The sequence below is a fragment of the Strix uralensis genome, chromosome 3 (assembly GCF_047716275.1).
Source record: "Strix uralensis isolate ZFMK-TIS-50842 chromosome 3, bStrUra1, whole genome shotgun sequence".
Lineage (NCBI taxonomy): Eukaryota > Metazoa > Chordata > Aves > Strigiformes > Strigidae > Strix > Strix uralensis.
The window spans coordinates 2,970,510-2,985,719 of NC_133974.1; the positions used below are offsets into that span (position 1 = coordinate 2,970,510).

General features: G+C 43.9%; 1 protein-coding gene across 2 annotated transcripts in view; it reads left to right on the top strand.

Annotated features, from left to right (window-relative positions):
- Positions 1 to 2,008: 2,008 nt before the first annotated feature.
- Positions 2,009 to 15,210, top strand: part of MSRA (methionine sulfoxide reductase A) — a 292,651-nt gene continuing 279,449 nt past the window's right edge. Inside the window, exon 1 of one of the 2 annotated variants that reach the window (XM_074861326.1) lies at positions 2,009 to 2,183. In XM_074861326.1, the coding sequence (XP_074717427.1) occupies positions 2,054 to 2,183 (130 nt within the window). In that variant the 5' untranslated portion in view covers positions 2,009 to 2,053. The remainder of the gene's footprint in view (positions 2,184 to 15,210) is intronic. The other variant, XM_074861325.1, reaches the window with a different exon arrangement.

Genomic DNA, 15,210 nt, shown 5'->3' on the forward strand with positions numbered 1-15,210 from the left:
CAATGAAAATGTAACCGTTCACAAAGAGGCAGCGAGGATGCTCACTGTGAAAGATTAAGGCTGGGCATTCAGGCTCACAGGTAGATACATGAACTCCTACGGGAAAATTGCATTGCCATCCATCGCGACATTAACCGGCGCGATTTTTAGAAACACATTGTTGGCAGAGAGTGGAGTGAGGATAGATATATAGGGTGAAACAGAAGAAAGGGTCTGTATAAAGCCAAGTGGACGTCATAATCTCTAGTGGCTTCTTACGAAGAAAGAGCTGGGAAATGTCAGCGTGACTATAAATGAGAGAACAGCTCATTAGGTGAATGTGTTTTAAATGAAATTCACACTTTGTTATCGAGCATTTCCCATTCTCACTAACTTGTACTGTCAAAATATCACAGTTATTATTTATCATATGCATCTCTATATTCATTCTTTAACGGATTTTCTTCAGGTTCTTGTGAGATTTTTTTTGGAGGTCACCTGAGGTTCTCTTCAGTCCTGATCTGAAATGAGCCCAAGTGTACCAAAATTTAACAAAACTTGAAAAAGGGACTGCAGTCTTGGGACTACTCATGTTCAAAGACGATGCTGTTTGCCTTTCAAACACAGGAACACTGAATCTGAAAACAGAGATGGGGACAGCTTGCCTCTCACGTTCCCATCCGAATTTTTAAAGACTGGCTCCTAAAACATGAATTCCCTGCTTCTCTAGATTCTTTTAGGAGCATCTGGGAATTCTCAATATTGCCGTAAATATCCAGCTCCTTTATAAATATGAATTAAATTCCGTATCTCAAGAGTATCATATCTGTGTAGAAACCAGCTTGATTGTGAGCTGAATGGAACTGCACTTGTCACAGACCATTTTTTAAGAGAATTATCTGACCTTCCTCTCACAGACTAAGCATTAGTCTGTCGTTTTATCATCTTCTCTCCTATTCAGCCAACAACCCAACTTTTTCAAAACCCTCCAATTTTGCACTGAATTATGATGTCCTTTCTATAACTTCTTTGCTTCTTCTCACTTGTGCATTATCTTTTCCCATACGCTGAAATTCTCAGTGCGAGACCCCTGCCTAGTTCACAACCCCCCTTTGCAGGGTTTTGTACAAATTTCTCTTCTATTGACCATGACTACGTGCACAGAACGAGCTTCAATTGTTTGAAAAACCAAACACCGTTGTTCTAGCTTCTAGAAGTCTTCTCTCTTAGAAACCTGGTGGTGTTATACATTCAATATGCATCGTACTAGCCCCAAAGATACGGTGGATATTTTCCACAAGTACTTATACTCTGGTCACTTCTTGTTTCTATGTTTTTATTGCAAACACACATGCAGACACTGATCTCTGGAGATGTATGCTACCTGGAGCATCTTCATAGAAAAAGTACTCTGCAAGACTGGCATGATACAGTACATTGGCTAAACATAACATAGGGGAGTGCTCTATATATCAACAACCAGAAAACTGGAAAAAAAAAAAAGAGATATTAATGTACAATAAAACATATTACTACATGAGGAGTCTGTGCAGCGTGTTTTGTTGAGTATGTTTGCACAACCCTTCCCTCCCTCACCTGGGAGCGTGGACAAGCTGAGGGGTGGATGTGACACGCATCATACCCCAAGAGGGTCACGTATACAAAACCCCCTCCCGAAACAGCAGCCCCGCGCCAAAACATACTGGGTGCAACTGTGCGGGGGGGGGGGGGGGGGGGGGACTCGAGGGCAAGGAGCGAACCGCAGGGATGTTTACAGCTCAGAGAGTAAGGCCAGGGACAAGGCTCAGCGGGCAGCGCTGCGGGCTGGGCACACGCAAACCACGGCAGCGAAACCCTGAGTAAACCAGCGTGACCTTCCGGGGCGGCTGCAGCCCTCAGAGCACACAGACCAACGGGGGGGTGGGTGTCCCCGCCAGAGCCTTCCCCCCCACCCCGGGAGGACACACACACACACCTCCCACCCCCCCCCCCCCCGCCTTCCCGCTCTCCGTCCCAAGGGCCAGCGCGCGCCGGGCCGCTCCCCCCGCCCCCCCCGCGACTCCCCTCAGGGGCGATGCCGGCAGCGCCGCGGCGCCTCCTCCGCGCGCTCTGCAGCTCCACCTTCAGGATGGGCGACTCGGCCTCCCGGCTGCCGCAGAAGGAAGAAGCGCTCCCCGGCCGGAGCCAGCGCATCCCGGTGGCAGGTAGAGATGACCCCCCCCTCGCCCCCCCCCGCCCTCCGCTTTCCGTCACCCCCGCGGACCCGCCCCGCTGGCGGCGGCGGGGGAGGGGAAGCGGCGAGGCGCTCGGCGGGAGATGGCGGCGCCGCTGCTCCCCTAGGCGGCCCCGCGCGCATGCGCACGGCGCCTCCCGCCGGGGCGGGGGGGAGCGGGACGCTGCGGCGCCTGCGCGGCGGGTTGGGGCGCATGCGCGGGGCGCGCTCGCCGGGGGGGGGGGGGGGGGGTGGTGTGTGGTGTGGGGGGGTGTATGTGTGGGGGGGTGTGACATGGCGGCGGGAAGGAGTTGGGGCAGTTCGGGCGAGCGCCGGGAGGGTGCCTGGGGAGTGCGTTTGTTTCGTGATTTGGCTGCACGGTGACGTTTCCTGTCGTAGGAATAGGAATTAGTCGATTGCGGGAGCAGCCAGCAAGCGCATACCTGTTTTTCTCTTGGCCATGTATGAGTTTTCTGCTTAATTTTTAGGACCGTAGTAGTCCAGGGTTTTAAACAGATTTCCCTAACCCTTACTTTTTCTGTTGAATAATAATACCTAAAAATAATACCTCGGCATGGTTCTAACTCTAGTGTTTGAAAAGTGGTTTTAAGTTCTTAACTCCTTCATGGAGTCATAAAATCACAGAATGGTTTGGGTGGGAAGGGACCTTACAGCCCATCCAGTCCCACCCCCTGCCACGGGCAGGGACACCTCCCACTAGCCCAGGTTGCCCAAAGCCCCGTCCAACCTGTCCTTGAACCCTTCCAGGGAGGGGGCAGCCACAGCTTCTCTGGGCAACCTGTGCCAGGACCTCACCACCCTCACAGGGAACAATTTCTCCAGTACTACTTTCATTTTGAGTAAATGTGTGCTGTCAGGCAAGCAAAGTAGCAGCCTAGAATTAAGCAACCAATTTTGCCTTCTGTCATCTCTCCTAGAAACCGAAAACATTGCAAGATGACTGTCATCACTGTTAGATAGGAATTATAGTGGCACCCACCTAGATGCTCTAACATGCATGATCGTTCTCCCATTGTACAAGGTGTTTATTTACATGTATCTTTGCTGCAGGCACCGAAGGTCCCTAACAAAGTCTGTGAATTTAGAAAAAAAACCCAAACACGTAAGGTACATAAGTGCTGGTGGGAGAATAATAAATGGATGATAGCATAAGCCCAGTGAAAGAAGTGTTTGAGAGCATAGTAAAATCTTACATTGTATAGATATTTGGTAAAATGCTGAAGGTAGCAAGAAGGTAGTAGTGAAATTCAAGGTATCAGGAAGAGTATTATGTCTGATGTGGAGAAGGTGGACTCAAAGGAGGGGTATAGAGGTGGGTTTGATGTTGTTAGGGCAATGAACTCTAGAGGTAATACCAACCGTAGCACATTGCCCGGACTAGAGTGGCACCTTCACATTCCGTGTGGATAAAAGCCTGGACAGAAGATATGCTAGGCCTATTTTATGCTCTGTAACTCCATAGATGGAATAATTTTGTGCTGCTCTATGAAAAGTGGCCTCATAAGGCCAAATACGAAATTTTTTGGACATTTTTATTCTATGACTAAACGAGATATATTTATATAGAGGCATGGAGCTCCAATGAATTTTGAAAGTTAAAATTTTTAAGATGTAAACTACTTTCAGACAAGAATGGCAATTTACATTTTAACAGTGTGTAACATTTACTCCATAACATCTCTTTTGTTTAAATTGATTAGACTGCAGAATCAGAGGAGGTGTTGGTTGGAAGGGTGCTCCAGTCCAGTCCCTGTGCCAATGCTGTGCTCCCTTCTAGTCAGAGAGTTTTACCTTGTGTCCGGCGTGAACCTCTTATGGCAGAGTTAGTGGCTGCTGCCCTTTCCGATACTGTCTGGTGCTGTTGAGAAGGGTTTGGCTGAGTTGTTATTCTCATCCCCTATTCAGCTGCTGTACGACTGCCCCTTATTTTATCCTTCAACAGCTGAAATACGCTCAGCTTCTGCGAGCTCTGTAGGTTTGTGTGCTGTAGGCTGCTGACCAACTTGACCATTGACCTCGCAGACCCCCGCTGTGTTATTAATGTCTCTCGTGAACTGAGGACCCAAAACTGGACGTGGTATTCCAGGTGAATTCTTACCAGTACAGCATAGAGGAGAGGGTTTTTCCTTCCTCTGCTGTCCACACTCCTTGTAATGCAGCCCAGTACACAGTTTGCTTTATTTGCAATGAGAGCACGTTGCTAGCTCCTATTTAACCTGGCATCCAGCATAATCACGGGTCCTTTCCAGCTGGTCTGAGATTACCTTGCACTGGTGCAGAACTTGCACTTCTTATTGACCTTCATGAGGTTTCTGTTGGCATAAACCTGAAATTTTTCAAGGTCTCCTTGGACTGAAGCTCTGCTGTTTGTCATGTCCACTCCCACTTTCTGTTTAGAGTTGCCCTCAAATTTGCTGAATGTGTTTACTGTCACATCATTCGTGTTATTGTTTAAGATATTGAATGATGTTGGCTCCACCATCAGCCCCTGGGGTAACCTGCTACACCCTAGACATCAAGATATTGATCACTGCCTTGTGAGTCTGGTGGTCCTGCCAGTTTTGGACATGTCTAGTGCTTAGCAGCCTGTTCTTCGGCCAGTACTTTCTCAGCTTCCAAATTCAAGTGTTGTAAGAGATGGTGTCAGAAGGCCCGCTAAAGTCAACATGTATTACATCCACTGCTTTGTCCTCATCTGCATAGCCAATCATTTTGTCATAAAAGGCAACCCAGCGTGTCAAGCATGATTTGCCTTTGGTAAATATGTTGACCGTTCGTGATTACCTTCCTACTCTCATTGTGTTTGGAGATGATTTCTGAGGACATACCCCATGATCTTCCCTGGGACTGAGCCGAGGCTGAGCGGCCTACAGTTCTTCAATCCTCTTTTTGCCTTCCTTAAAAACGGCTGTTACTGTAGCCCATTTCTAGTCACCAGAGATCTCCACCCCATCACCCGGATATTTCTGGATATCGTTGTATCTAGATCTGTCACAGTGTTCTGATGGTCACACTAGCAAGCTTCCTCCGCAGCCCTGGAAAAACTCCATGTGGCTCCTTAGACATTTAACTTCTTTAAGTAGCCATAACCCACTTTTCCCCACATTACTGCTTTTTTTTCTGACTGTGTCAGTGCATGCAGAGATTTTGGAGCAGTCTTTGTTTCTGAAGACTTAGGCAAAAGTGGTTTTTCAGTACTTCAGTCTTTTCTGTACTACTTCTAGGCTGTCTTCTGTATTCATCAATACGCCCAGATTTTCGCTGTGGTTTTTTTCTTTTACTCTTGTAATTTTTGTGGAGTCATTTCTTATTGCTTTTTACATCCCTAGCTAGTTTTAACTCCAGCTTTGGCCTTTCTGATTTTGTGCCTAAATGTCCAGGCAAGGCATTTTATATACCTCCTTTGTTGCTTTTGTTTTTACTTCTTGTATGCTCTGTCTTTGCATTTTAGTTCATTAAGCAGCTCTGTGTTTCTGATGAAGTTCACAATTTTTCTGCATGATATTTTGTTCCTTAGCTCTCTCAAAAAGTTTTTGTCAAAATTCAGACCACCTTGAAGGGTGCTTTCTCCCTTTGACAGCTTCTCAGAGGCTTCTACCTAGCAATTCCCTAAATAAGCCAGAGTTTGAGCTCTGAAAGTCCAAAATGCTAAATCTGCTGTTTACGTTTCTGACCTTCCTTTGGATCCTGAACTCTGTCATCTTGTGGTCACTGCAACTCTCTGCTGTCTGCTGCTGCAACGTCACCCATTCTTCCCTGCTTCTGAGCAGCTGCTCAACAACCAACCGTTGTCCCTGGTGGTGCCTCTGGCACTTCTGGTATGAAATCGTCACTAATGCTGCTTCCTGAATTGCTTGCACAATTTGCTGTTACCCTCCCAGCAGGCGTCTGGGAACTGAAATCTCTCAGGGCGACCAGAGTCTGCACTCTGGAGACTTCTGCTAGCTCTTTGTGGAAAGCCTCATCCGTTTACCTCCCCTTGGTCAGGTGCTCTGTAGCAGACCCCAGACCACACCACCTCCAGTGTTTCCCCTCTGATCTTGACTCGGAGACTCTCAGCAGACGTGACTTCAGTTTCACACTGCAGCTCTGTGCTGTGAAGGAGTTTGTTTCCGTAGAGTGCAGCTCCCCATCCTGTTCTTTTGTGCTAATCCTTCCCATCCATGACACTGCTCAAGTGGTGTGTGCTGTGCCAGGTCTGATTCTGATCACATCACAGGTCTATGACCACACTTGGACATCTGAATCTTCTTCTTTGTGAACCAAACTCTACCTTAGTGTGCAGACACTTGAGGGAAACATCTGCCAGACCTTTCTTTTAAGCAGTACCTAGCACTGATCCTAATCCAGTGACCTGAGGTGTCCATCCTGTTCATCTTCAATGGTTTGAGGGCCCCTGCGTATTTCCTAGCTGAAGAGCTGCAGAGCATTTAGCTCCTTGTCTGTGTGGTCTCTGTGAAGATCCTGTTGATCTCCTGCTCCTCATCTCTGATGCGATATAATGTGCTCACTTCTTGGAGCTCCTTCCCTTGCGCTACAGCGACTAGGTCTGCCATAGCCACCTCTCAAAGATGAGGCTGCTGCCACTGCTGTGATCCCCATGGAGGAGCTCCAGGTTCTCCCCACAGCCTGAGACCACTCTCAGGAGTTCAGTGCGGTGGGAGGTGGCTGAAGTACCAGAGGTGTGTTTGTGCTGTCTGGGTCAGGGCATTTTGTCCTGGAATGTGTTTTCAGCACCTGAGGGTTTTCTTCTGTGAGCAGCACTTCTGGGCTCTCTTAGTGCCTCCTGCACATTATGTTCAGTGCCTGCTCATCCCTGTCCCAGCGCTCCAAATTCCTGATGCTTTCTGAGTGCGAGATGGGCAGGAATATGCTCTGCCCCTTGGTGGGATTTGTTGGTTGGCGGGGAACCTCTCATGCTGAGGGTTCTTGATCGCTGCTCACAAACCTTGTGAGTACAGAGACCAGTTCAGTCTGGTCCTTCCTTTGCCGCAGTCCAAAAAGAGGAAAAGATAGGTGAGTGACAACTTCAGCTTGAAAGTTGCATTTAATCCAGTCTCATGAAAAACTAAATTGCATTTCTGTTCCTTTGTAACTTGCTGACCATGGGATTATGTAAGACTTGACCTTGTCTGCGTAAATATTTTTTGTTTGTTTTATCATAAGTTTATAACTCATTTAGGATCTGAGTATAAGAAAATTATGCAGTTAAACCTTGTATGTTATATAGATTTCTGTGAAGTAACTGGAAGTAGTTAGTTTGTGATACAAAGGGTTCTGTTTGTAGAAGTCAGTTAAACGGGGATAAAATACCATCCTGTGAGCTGAAAACAATACAAACATTAGTAAGCTTCACCTCCTCTTTTTTGTAATCAAGTTGGATTTATCTGATCTTCAACAAATTTTTTAACCTGGGAATTAGAGTTTGTTGTGCTATTTTCCTTCCTTGCAGTAGAGCTGCTGCATTCATTTTTGAAAATAATTTCTTTCATGTAGTTTCTGTATAATGGTGCGACACGATGTCGTGCTTTATAGTAAAATCACGTATTATTTATTGCTTCTACCTTTCTGGTATAACTCTAGTTTACAGAATTAATTTTAGTTACATTACTGCTGAAACATGGCTGTGTTTTACGAGTATGTGAGTATATATTGCTTACATTATTTAATTGACTATTTTATTTTATGATAGTGGTAGGAGCACTACTGAAGGAGCCCTAATAATGTAGAGGGAACCTCCTGTGCAAGACACTGTATAACAACATATGCAAACACACACACAATTTTTTTTCTGCTAGGTAGCCTAAGATAGGAGAGTATAGTAAATTAAAAGAATGTTTTGTCCCACTGGTCCCAGTGAGTCATGTCAGGAAATACCTTTTCTCTCTCTGTGGTCTCAGCTATGTTCCTAGCAGAGGTACTTATATTGTAACATCTGTAGTGGGTTAACTTTTTTGAGGCAGTAAAGGTGCAGCTCATGGGTAGTCAGTCTTACGATTGTTTAAACCTATTAAGCCTCTTAGCTTTGTATTTATAGATTAATAGAGCAATAATTACAAATGTGGAGGAGGTCACGGTGAACTTTAGTCTGACCTTCTGTATAAAAAAGAGCACAGCATTTCCATGAATTAATTCTTGCTTGAATCAGATCATGCTCTTTAAAGAAAACATTGATTAAAAATGTCATTTGACAGAGGATCCACAGCAAAATTTCATAAATTGTTCCAACGTTTCATAACTCTCTCCATTAAAAAGGTGCATATTTTGAATCACTTTGTTATGTTTCAGCTTCCAACTATTGCAGTTTGGTACAGTTTTCTTCATGAAGATGAAAAGCATGCTAGTATGTGTTTTCTGGTTTTCATGAGATATGTTTGGATCATAATTAAATTGCTGGTTAGCCTATTTTTTAAAAAAGTATTCAACCAGACATAAACCAAGCAAGGTGAATTTTTATTGCCAGTAGAAGGCAAGTTTTTTAGTCATTTATTATTTTTGTTTCTTTTCCTCAAATTGTCATGAATTACTTAAGGTCTCCCTTAAGTTTTGGATACTGGAAGTATACACTAGATTTTGCTAGTGATAGTGTCAACTGCAGTCTTGTTCCTACTCAGTATTTCCCTCTTTGTGTATCAAAGGATGTGTTTAAGTGATCATCTGCACACCTAAGAGCTTTTCAAGGCATTGGTATAGTGTCTATTCAATTTTTAACTTCATGAGTTGATCTGCAGTTGCTTCGACTATTTGATTTAATTCCAAGTCTGTATATTTTACATTAAATTCATAAAACAGTGAATTTCAGTTCTATGTGGAATTAGTACTTCAACTTGACATACTGAACTCAAGAAGAAGTTGCACTGACTGTTTTTGCTGAGACATCTGGAGAAGAATGTGGCTAGTGAGCATAGGAAATTGAGATTTTGATAGGTTTCCAGTCTCACCTCATTGTTTCATGATTATTGTCTTAAGATGTAGCAGGAATATTTCAGCTTTAGTTACCTTGATATTGTTAAAACAAATACATGATCTTTGAGTGAAAGGGTAGCTCTGCCTAAATTCAGTTAAGCTGGAACTGGGTGTTCAGGGGGATCTTACCAATGTGTATAAAAACTGGTGGGAAGGAGTAAAGGAGATGGAGACAGACTCTTCTCAGTGGTGCCCCATGGATGGACAAAAGGCAGCAGGCACGAACTGAAATGCAGGAAATTCCATTTTGACATAAGAAGAAAACTTTTTTTCTCTGAGGTTGGTTGAACAGTGGAACAGATTGCTCAGAGAAATTGTAGCTTCTCCATCCTTGGGGACAGTCAAAACTGGACAGGACACACCACCGAGCAACCTGCTCTAGCTGAGCTGTCTCTGAGCAGGGCAGTTGGACTGGGTTATCTCCAGAGGTCCCTTCCAACTTCAGCTGGGCCGTGACTCTGCAAATGCTTTTAGCTGTAGCCGTGGAGGTATCAGCAGTGTCCAGCTGTTCTAGGATACTCCAGCAGTTATAGAATTCCTTCAGGATCTTGATGATCCTCCTCTGTTGGGAGGTTGAAATGACATCCTAAGCAGATATATTGAAATAACCAGCCAAAGCACACCTGGGATGGTGGTACTTCTTTAAGTGACTGGAGGAGGCTGGAGCCAGTCTGCTCTCTTTTTGGCCACCCTACTTTTGCATTTCTGCATGTGTAGCAGGCAGCTCCGTTGCAGAGTGGTGGGGCATGCTGCCAGTCTTGCAGGATACTCCGAGTCCAAGCGGTTAGAATATACTTCTGAAACGGGTTTCAGTTGTCCCCAGGCTGAGTGGAGGCATGTCAGTTTTTTCTAAAGTTCCTAGAGGATGTACTGAAGTTTTACAACAGGGATCACTTGCTCTTCCTTCAGAGACACACTTCTTGACATTAAATTTATGCAGAACATAAACAGGTATTTTATGGGAACTGCTTTACTCTTCCTGTTCTGTCCCCTGCCTGCTGAAGTAGCACTTGCTTTTCACAGGGTATAGACAGATTGGATTCCACCCCAACTGACTGTATATGCATGAAGAGTAGTATACCTTATATTCTTACAGGGAGATTATTTCACAAGAGATTTTTAAATGAGATGATTTTGAGTATTGTATGTCCCCTTAGGACTCGTTTAGTTGATTTCTAATGTTGCATTTAGTTGGACATCTTTTGAATAATTACCAAACACAATGAACATTCAGAAGCAGAACTAACCCTTTAAATTGTTTTGCTTCTATACCTGCTCGTTTCAGTGGAATTTATGTCCATGCTAATCTTTTTTTACCATTATTAAAACACCAAACAGAAATTATTGTGGTCAGACTAGTGGCCTGTGGTCTGCTACTTACATTTGTCTCATCCCCTGCCCTTAGAGGAGGTTGCTGACAGGACCGTGTACGCTACCATGGGCACAGGGAAAGGTGCGAGTAACTTTTCTTATGCATGCTCATGGCCTGGTAGAAAGACTTCCCAGTGGAACTGGATCCCTGTGGGCATGCGATCATCCAGTAATTTTCTCAACAGTTAGTGAATCTGTGTTGTCATTAAATTATGCTGACTTGTAATGATAGAGGGGCATTGCGCTGACAAAGCGTACTGGATATCACTGAGCTGTGATCACTGAGTAACTTATTCTTAAACCATCAGTACTTTCTTACCAAGGGCGAATGGCAAAAGGGAGAACTGCTGAATGGGACAGCCTGATCCCTTGATACTTGCGAATTAGTATGGCATGGAAATCTCCGTGTTTTTGTAGCCTCTTTGTACTGTGCAGAATTAGGGAAAAAATCTGTTCCCTTATGCTTATTCTGTGCCTAAATATGTATGCAGCGTTAGGTTGAGAAGTTTTAAACAGATTTTCCCCGATATTCTGACAGTTTGCCGAATTGTGCAAGGCACAAGATTTTTCAATAGAATTGGAAACTAAAATATAAGCTTAATGTTTTCCAAGATAGTTTTTCAGTAGAATACAAGGAATAAAATAAAAAAAAAATTAGAGATTTTTTCCTTTAATGATTAAAAACGTTTGTTAATCATGAGCAAATATAAAACATTTTTCAGACCTGAATTTAATATTGCTGTATTGTAGGTCTAAAATAGAGATTCTTGAGTGAGATCATGACTCAGAACAAAGCCTACAAAGGAAGTACTGTTTCTCTTAAGGTTTACAAGGACTGATTTCTTAAAGTTTTTCACCACTTTATTTACCTGGTACAGTGTTTTACATAAAGAATTAACTAGTTACCCATTTTTATTGAAGTTTGTATGGAATAGGGGCCAAAAAATGTGAGATCTGACCTCCACTAAAGTATAGTTCAGGGGCATGTTGAGTAGCAGTGTCGTATGTGGTCTACCTAGCATTTCTCAAACTTCAATTTACCTTTCTAATTCAGAAGAGTTAATTACTTATTTCTTCATTCTAAGAGACGGTCTTTGCCTCAAATATACTTAAGCCATCAATTTCCATAAATTATTAATTTCATTACAATTTCAGTGCATATGACGAAATTCAAATCAGAAAGGATGTAAAGCAGAGTACGTTTCTTTGCAGAAGCACCTCACCCCAGTAATTGTTCATTGTTTGAAAGACAACTTCTGAAATTTGTGGTTAGAGCATCTTTACAAGTAGGTGTGAGATTAATTTGCTTGGAAATCCTGTCTGTACTAACATGCATTTTCTCTTTCATTTTTTTTTTTTTTTTTTGCACCTTGTCAGGTATTTATATCTAAACACTAAGCGGCTCATTTCCAAGCCAAGTGAACAGCTATAAATATTGCACTGTTATTGAAGAAACAGGAATTACTTTTTAACCACCTATTACATTTACATTTCGGAAGGTGTTGCAAGGAGAAGCAAAAGGTTAAGTCAACCTAAGGGGATTTTTTTTTTGTTGTTCACATGTGCTTTTTTGCTCTTGGAAGCTGGAAAACAACAACAAAAAGAAGTTAGCATGCACACACAATACTTGATAGATTAAGAGCATACAGGAGGTACGTTTACAGAGCTGCGCATCCAGCTGTCAAACGCTGCTTCCCAGGTAACACCACCCCGATGAAAAAAACCCTGCACTGCTTTATCACCTCTAACTACATTGCAATAGAAAGGGCTATGTCATTCATCAGTAAGTCCTCTCCAAAAAACATATAAAATAATAAAAAAAAAAAAATCTCTTGTTCAAGTCTCTGGAGTTCCTGGCGGACTACTTAGCATGCCGCTCACAGTCGGATGTGTGCGCTGGCATGAAGCAGCACTGCACAAAGCTGTACCCCCAGGACTGCGGTGGGGCGGGTGCGGAGGAAGCTCTCCCCGAGGTTTCTCCTGGCAACAGCGCGGGTTGCTGGGAAACAGAATTACTTAAATGGGGAGAAACTTTACCCAACTGGCAGCTTCTTGAATGCAAATAAGGCTTGAAGGAGACTCCTCTTGCTGATACCGTAATTTCCCCTCTCCGAAATGAAAAATGAATCCAGAGGTTCTTTATTCAGAGGATTATGTGTGGATGCTGCTCTGAGGAATCATTCAAAGTTGTGTAATAAAAGAGGATAATTATTTCTAGTAAAAGGTAGCGGTGTGGTACACAGGATTCAATAGCTTCTTGTTGCTGCCGTTTTGAAAAGGGATGTAATGTCTGAATTTGCCAGATTTGTGTTGTTAAATAAACCTGTCAGTTATGAGAATTAAGCATAAGAGTTATATTTACACAGGTTATTTTTTTTCACTAGAGAATATTTTATATTATTTGGTGTGAGTCCTGGGATACACTGAACTTCTTTGGCTAATTGTGTCCATTTATCTTTAGTGCAATTATTGCATGAATGACATTGACTTGACATTTAGGTAATGTGATTTTGACTCAGAAAATAAGAAGGTTGAGAGAAACATCTCACTTTCTTTACTTGGTCTCCATGCTGCTATTTAAAAGCCTTTTCTGCTTGGTTGCTAAAGATCCGTGGCACCAGCTATGTCCTCAGTTGTGTCTGTGGTAACTCAAATGAACAAATGTTCTTCTTATTCAGTATATTTGGTTGACTTCATCACAGTCACACTAGCACAAAGCATATATGGGGAAGTCTAAGCTGGTTTTAAATGATGGGCTGTTGCAGCTATTCACATACAAGTAGGCATTGCTAAAATACCCTGTAGTAGGTCAGGTTGTGCACATGTGCCTCTGTAATGCTCCTTTGGGGAATGTATATCACAGGTAGAAACATGGGATTAGGTTGCCCATTGCTCCTTCTCTTTCCACACCAGATAGGAGAGTACAGGGGGAAAAAACCTCGTTTTGTCTTTACGTTGTACCAGGTACAGCTAGGATAGAGCACTGGAAGGGACTGTACCTATTGTTGAATTGCTGTTGCAAGTGCTGCTACAGCAATACAGAGAGTTATGCTTTTATAGGTAAAACAGGCACTTGCGAGTTGAATTCATCGCATGGTGGATGTCAAAAGACATTTAAACCAAGTGAATAGTGCCCCCAAAATGCCTCTTTCTTCTACTGGCTGCAAGGGGAGTGTCCAGTGACCAGCTCAGATGGAGGCATCGGTATTACAACCAGCTGAAGCATGACGACATGAATCTTGTCTTTGCTGTTTTAGGGAACTGTAGCATCACAGAATGGTTTGGGTTGGAAGGGATCTTTAAAAGTCATCTAGTCCCAGCCCCCTGCAATGAGAAGGGACATCTTCCACTAGATCAGGTTCCTCAGAGCTGTGTCCAACCTGGCCTTGAATACTTGCAGGGAGGGGGCAGCTACCATCTATTTGGGCAACCTGTTCCAGTGTCTCACCACCCTTGTAAAAAATGCCTTCCTTCTTATATCTAGTCTAAATCTACCCTCTTTTAGTTTAAAACCATTACCCCTCATCCTCTGACTGCACTCCCTGGTAAAGAGTCCCTCCCCAGCTTTCCTGTAGACCCCTTTAAGCACTGGAAGGCCGCTATAAGGTCTCCCTGGAGCCTTCTCTTCTCCAGGCTGAACACCCCCAACTCTCTCAGCCTGTCCTCATAGGATAGGTGCCACAGCCCTCTGATTATTTTTGTTGCCCTAACCAGATCCTTCATAATCTTCCATGGGCCCACTGACTTGTATTTCAGTTATGTGGCTGTTTGATGTAGGTTAAATCATCGACACGTCTGTCCCAGTCTTCGATTTGGAAGGGTTTTCCAGGAGTGAACTGCTTTGAGTATTTATAATGTTCTTTTAATTTTGACCCTATTATTTATTGCTCTTCTTATCTCTTTCTGTGTCTACGTAGTCATTTAGCATCTCTCTGTTTTCTTTTAGTTCCGTGATGAGAGGAGAGAGAGTGCCTTCTCCTGTATTCTGTTAAAGAGTAAAGCTGTTTTAATCTCTGCAGACAGTATAAACAGCCCATCAAAAGAGGTGATTATCCCGCTGTGTTCAGCGTTGGTGTAGCCTCACCTTGAGTACTGTGTGCAGCTCTGGGCCCCACCATTTAAGAATGATATGAAGGTCCTTGAATGCATCCAGAGGAGGGCAACAAAGCTGGTGAAAGGACTGGAAGGAATGTCCTGTGAGGAGTGGCTGAGGACTTTGGGTCGGTCTAGTCTGATGGAAAGGAGCCTGAGGGGCGACCTCATTGGTCTCAGCAGCTTCCTGGGGGGAGAAGTGGAGAGGGAGGTGCTGAGCTCTTCTCTCTGGGATCCAGTGATAGGATGTGTGGGGATGGTTCAAAGCTGCACCAGGGGAGGTTCAGACTGGACATGAGGAAGCATTTCTTTACCGAGAGGGTGGTCAAACCCTGGAAGAGGTTTCCTAAAGAGGTAGTTGATGCCCCAAGCCTGTCAGTGTTTAAGAGGCATTTGGACAATGACCTTAATAACATGGTTTAACTTTTGGTCAGCCCTGAGTTTGTCAGGTAGTTGGACTAGATGATCGCTGTAGGTCCCTTCCAACTGAAATATTCTAATTCCCTTCCCTTCCCTTCCCTTCCCTTCCCTTCCCTTCCCTTCCCTTCCCTTCCCTTCCCTTCCCTTCC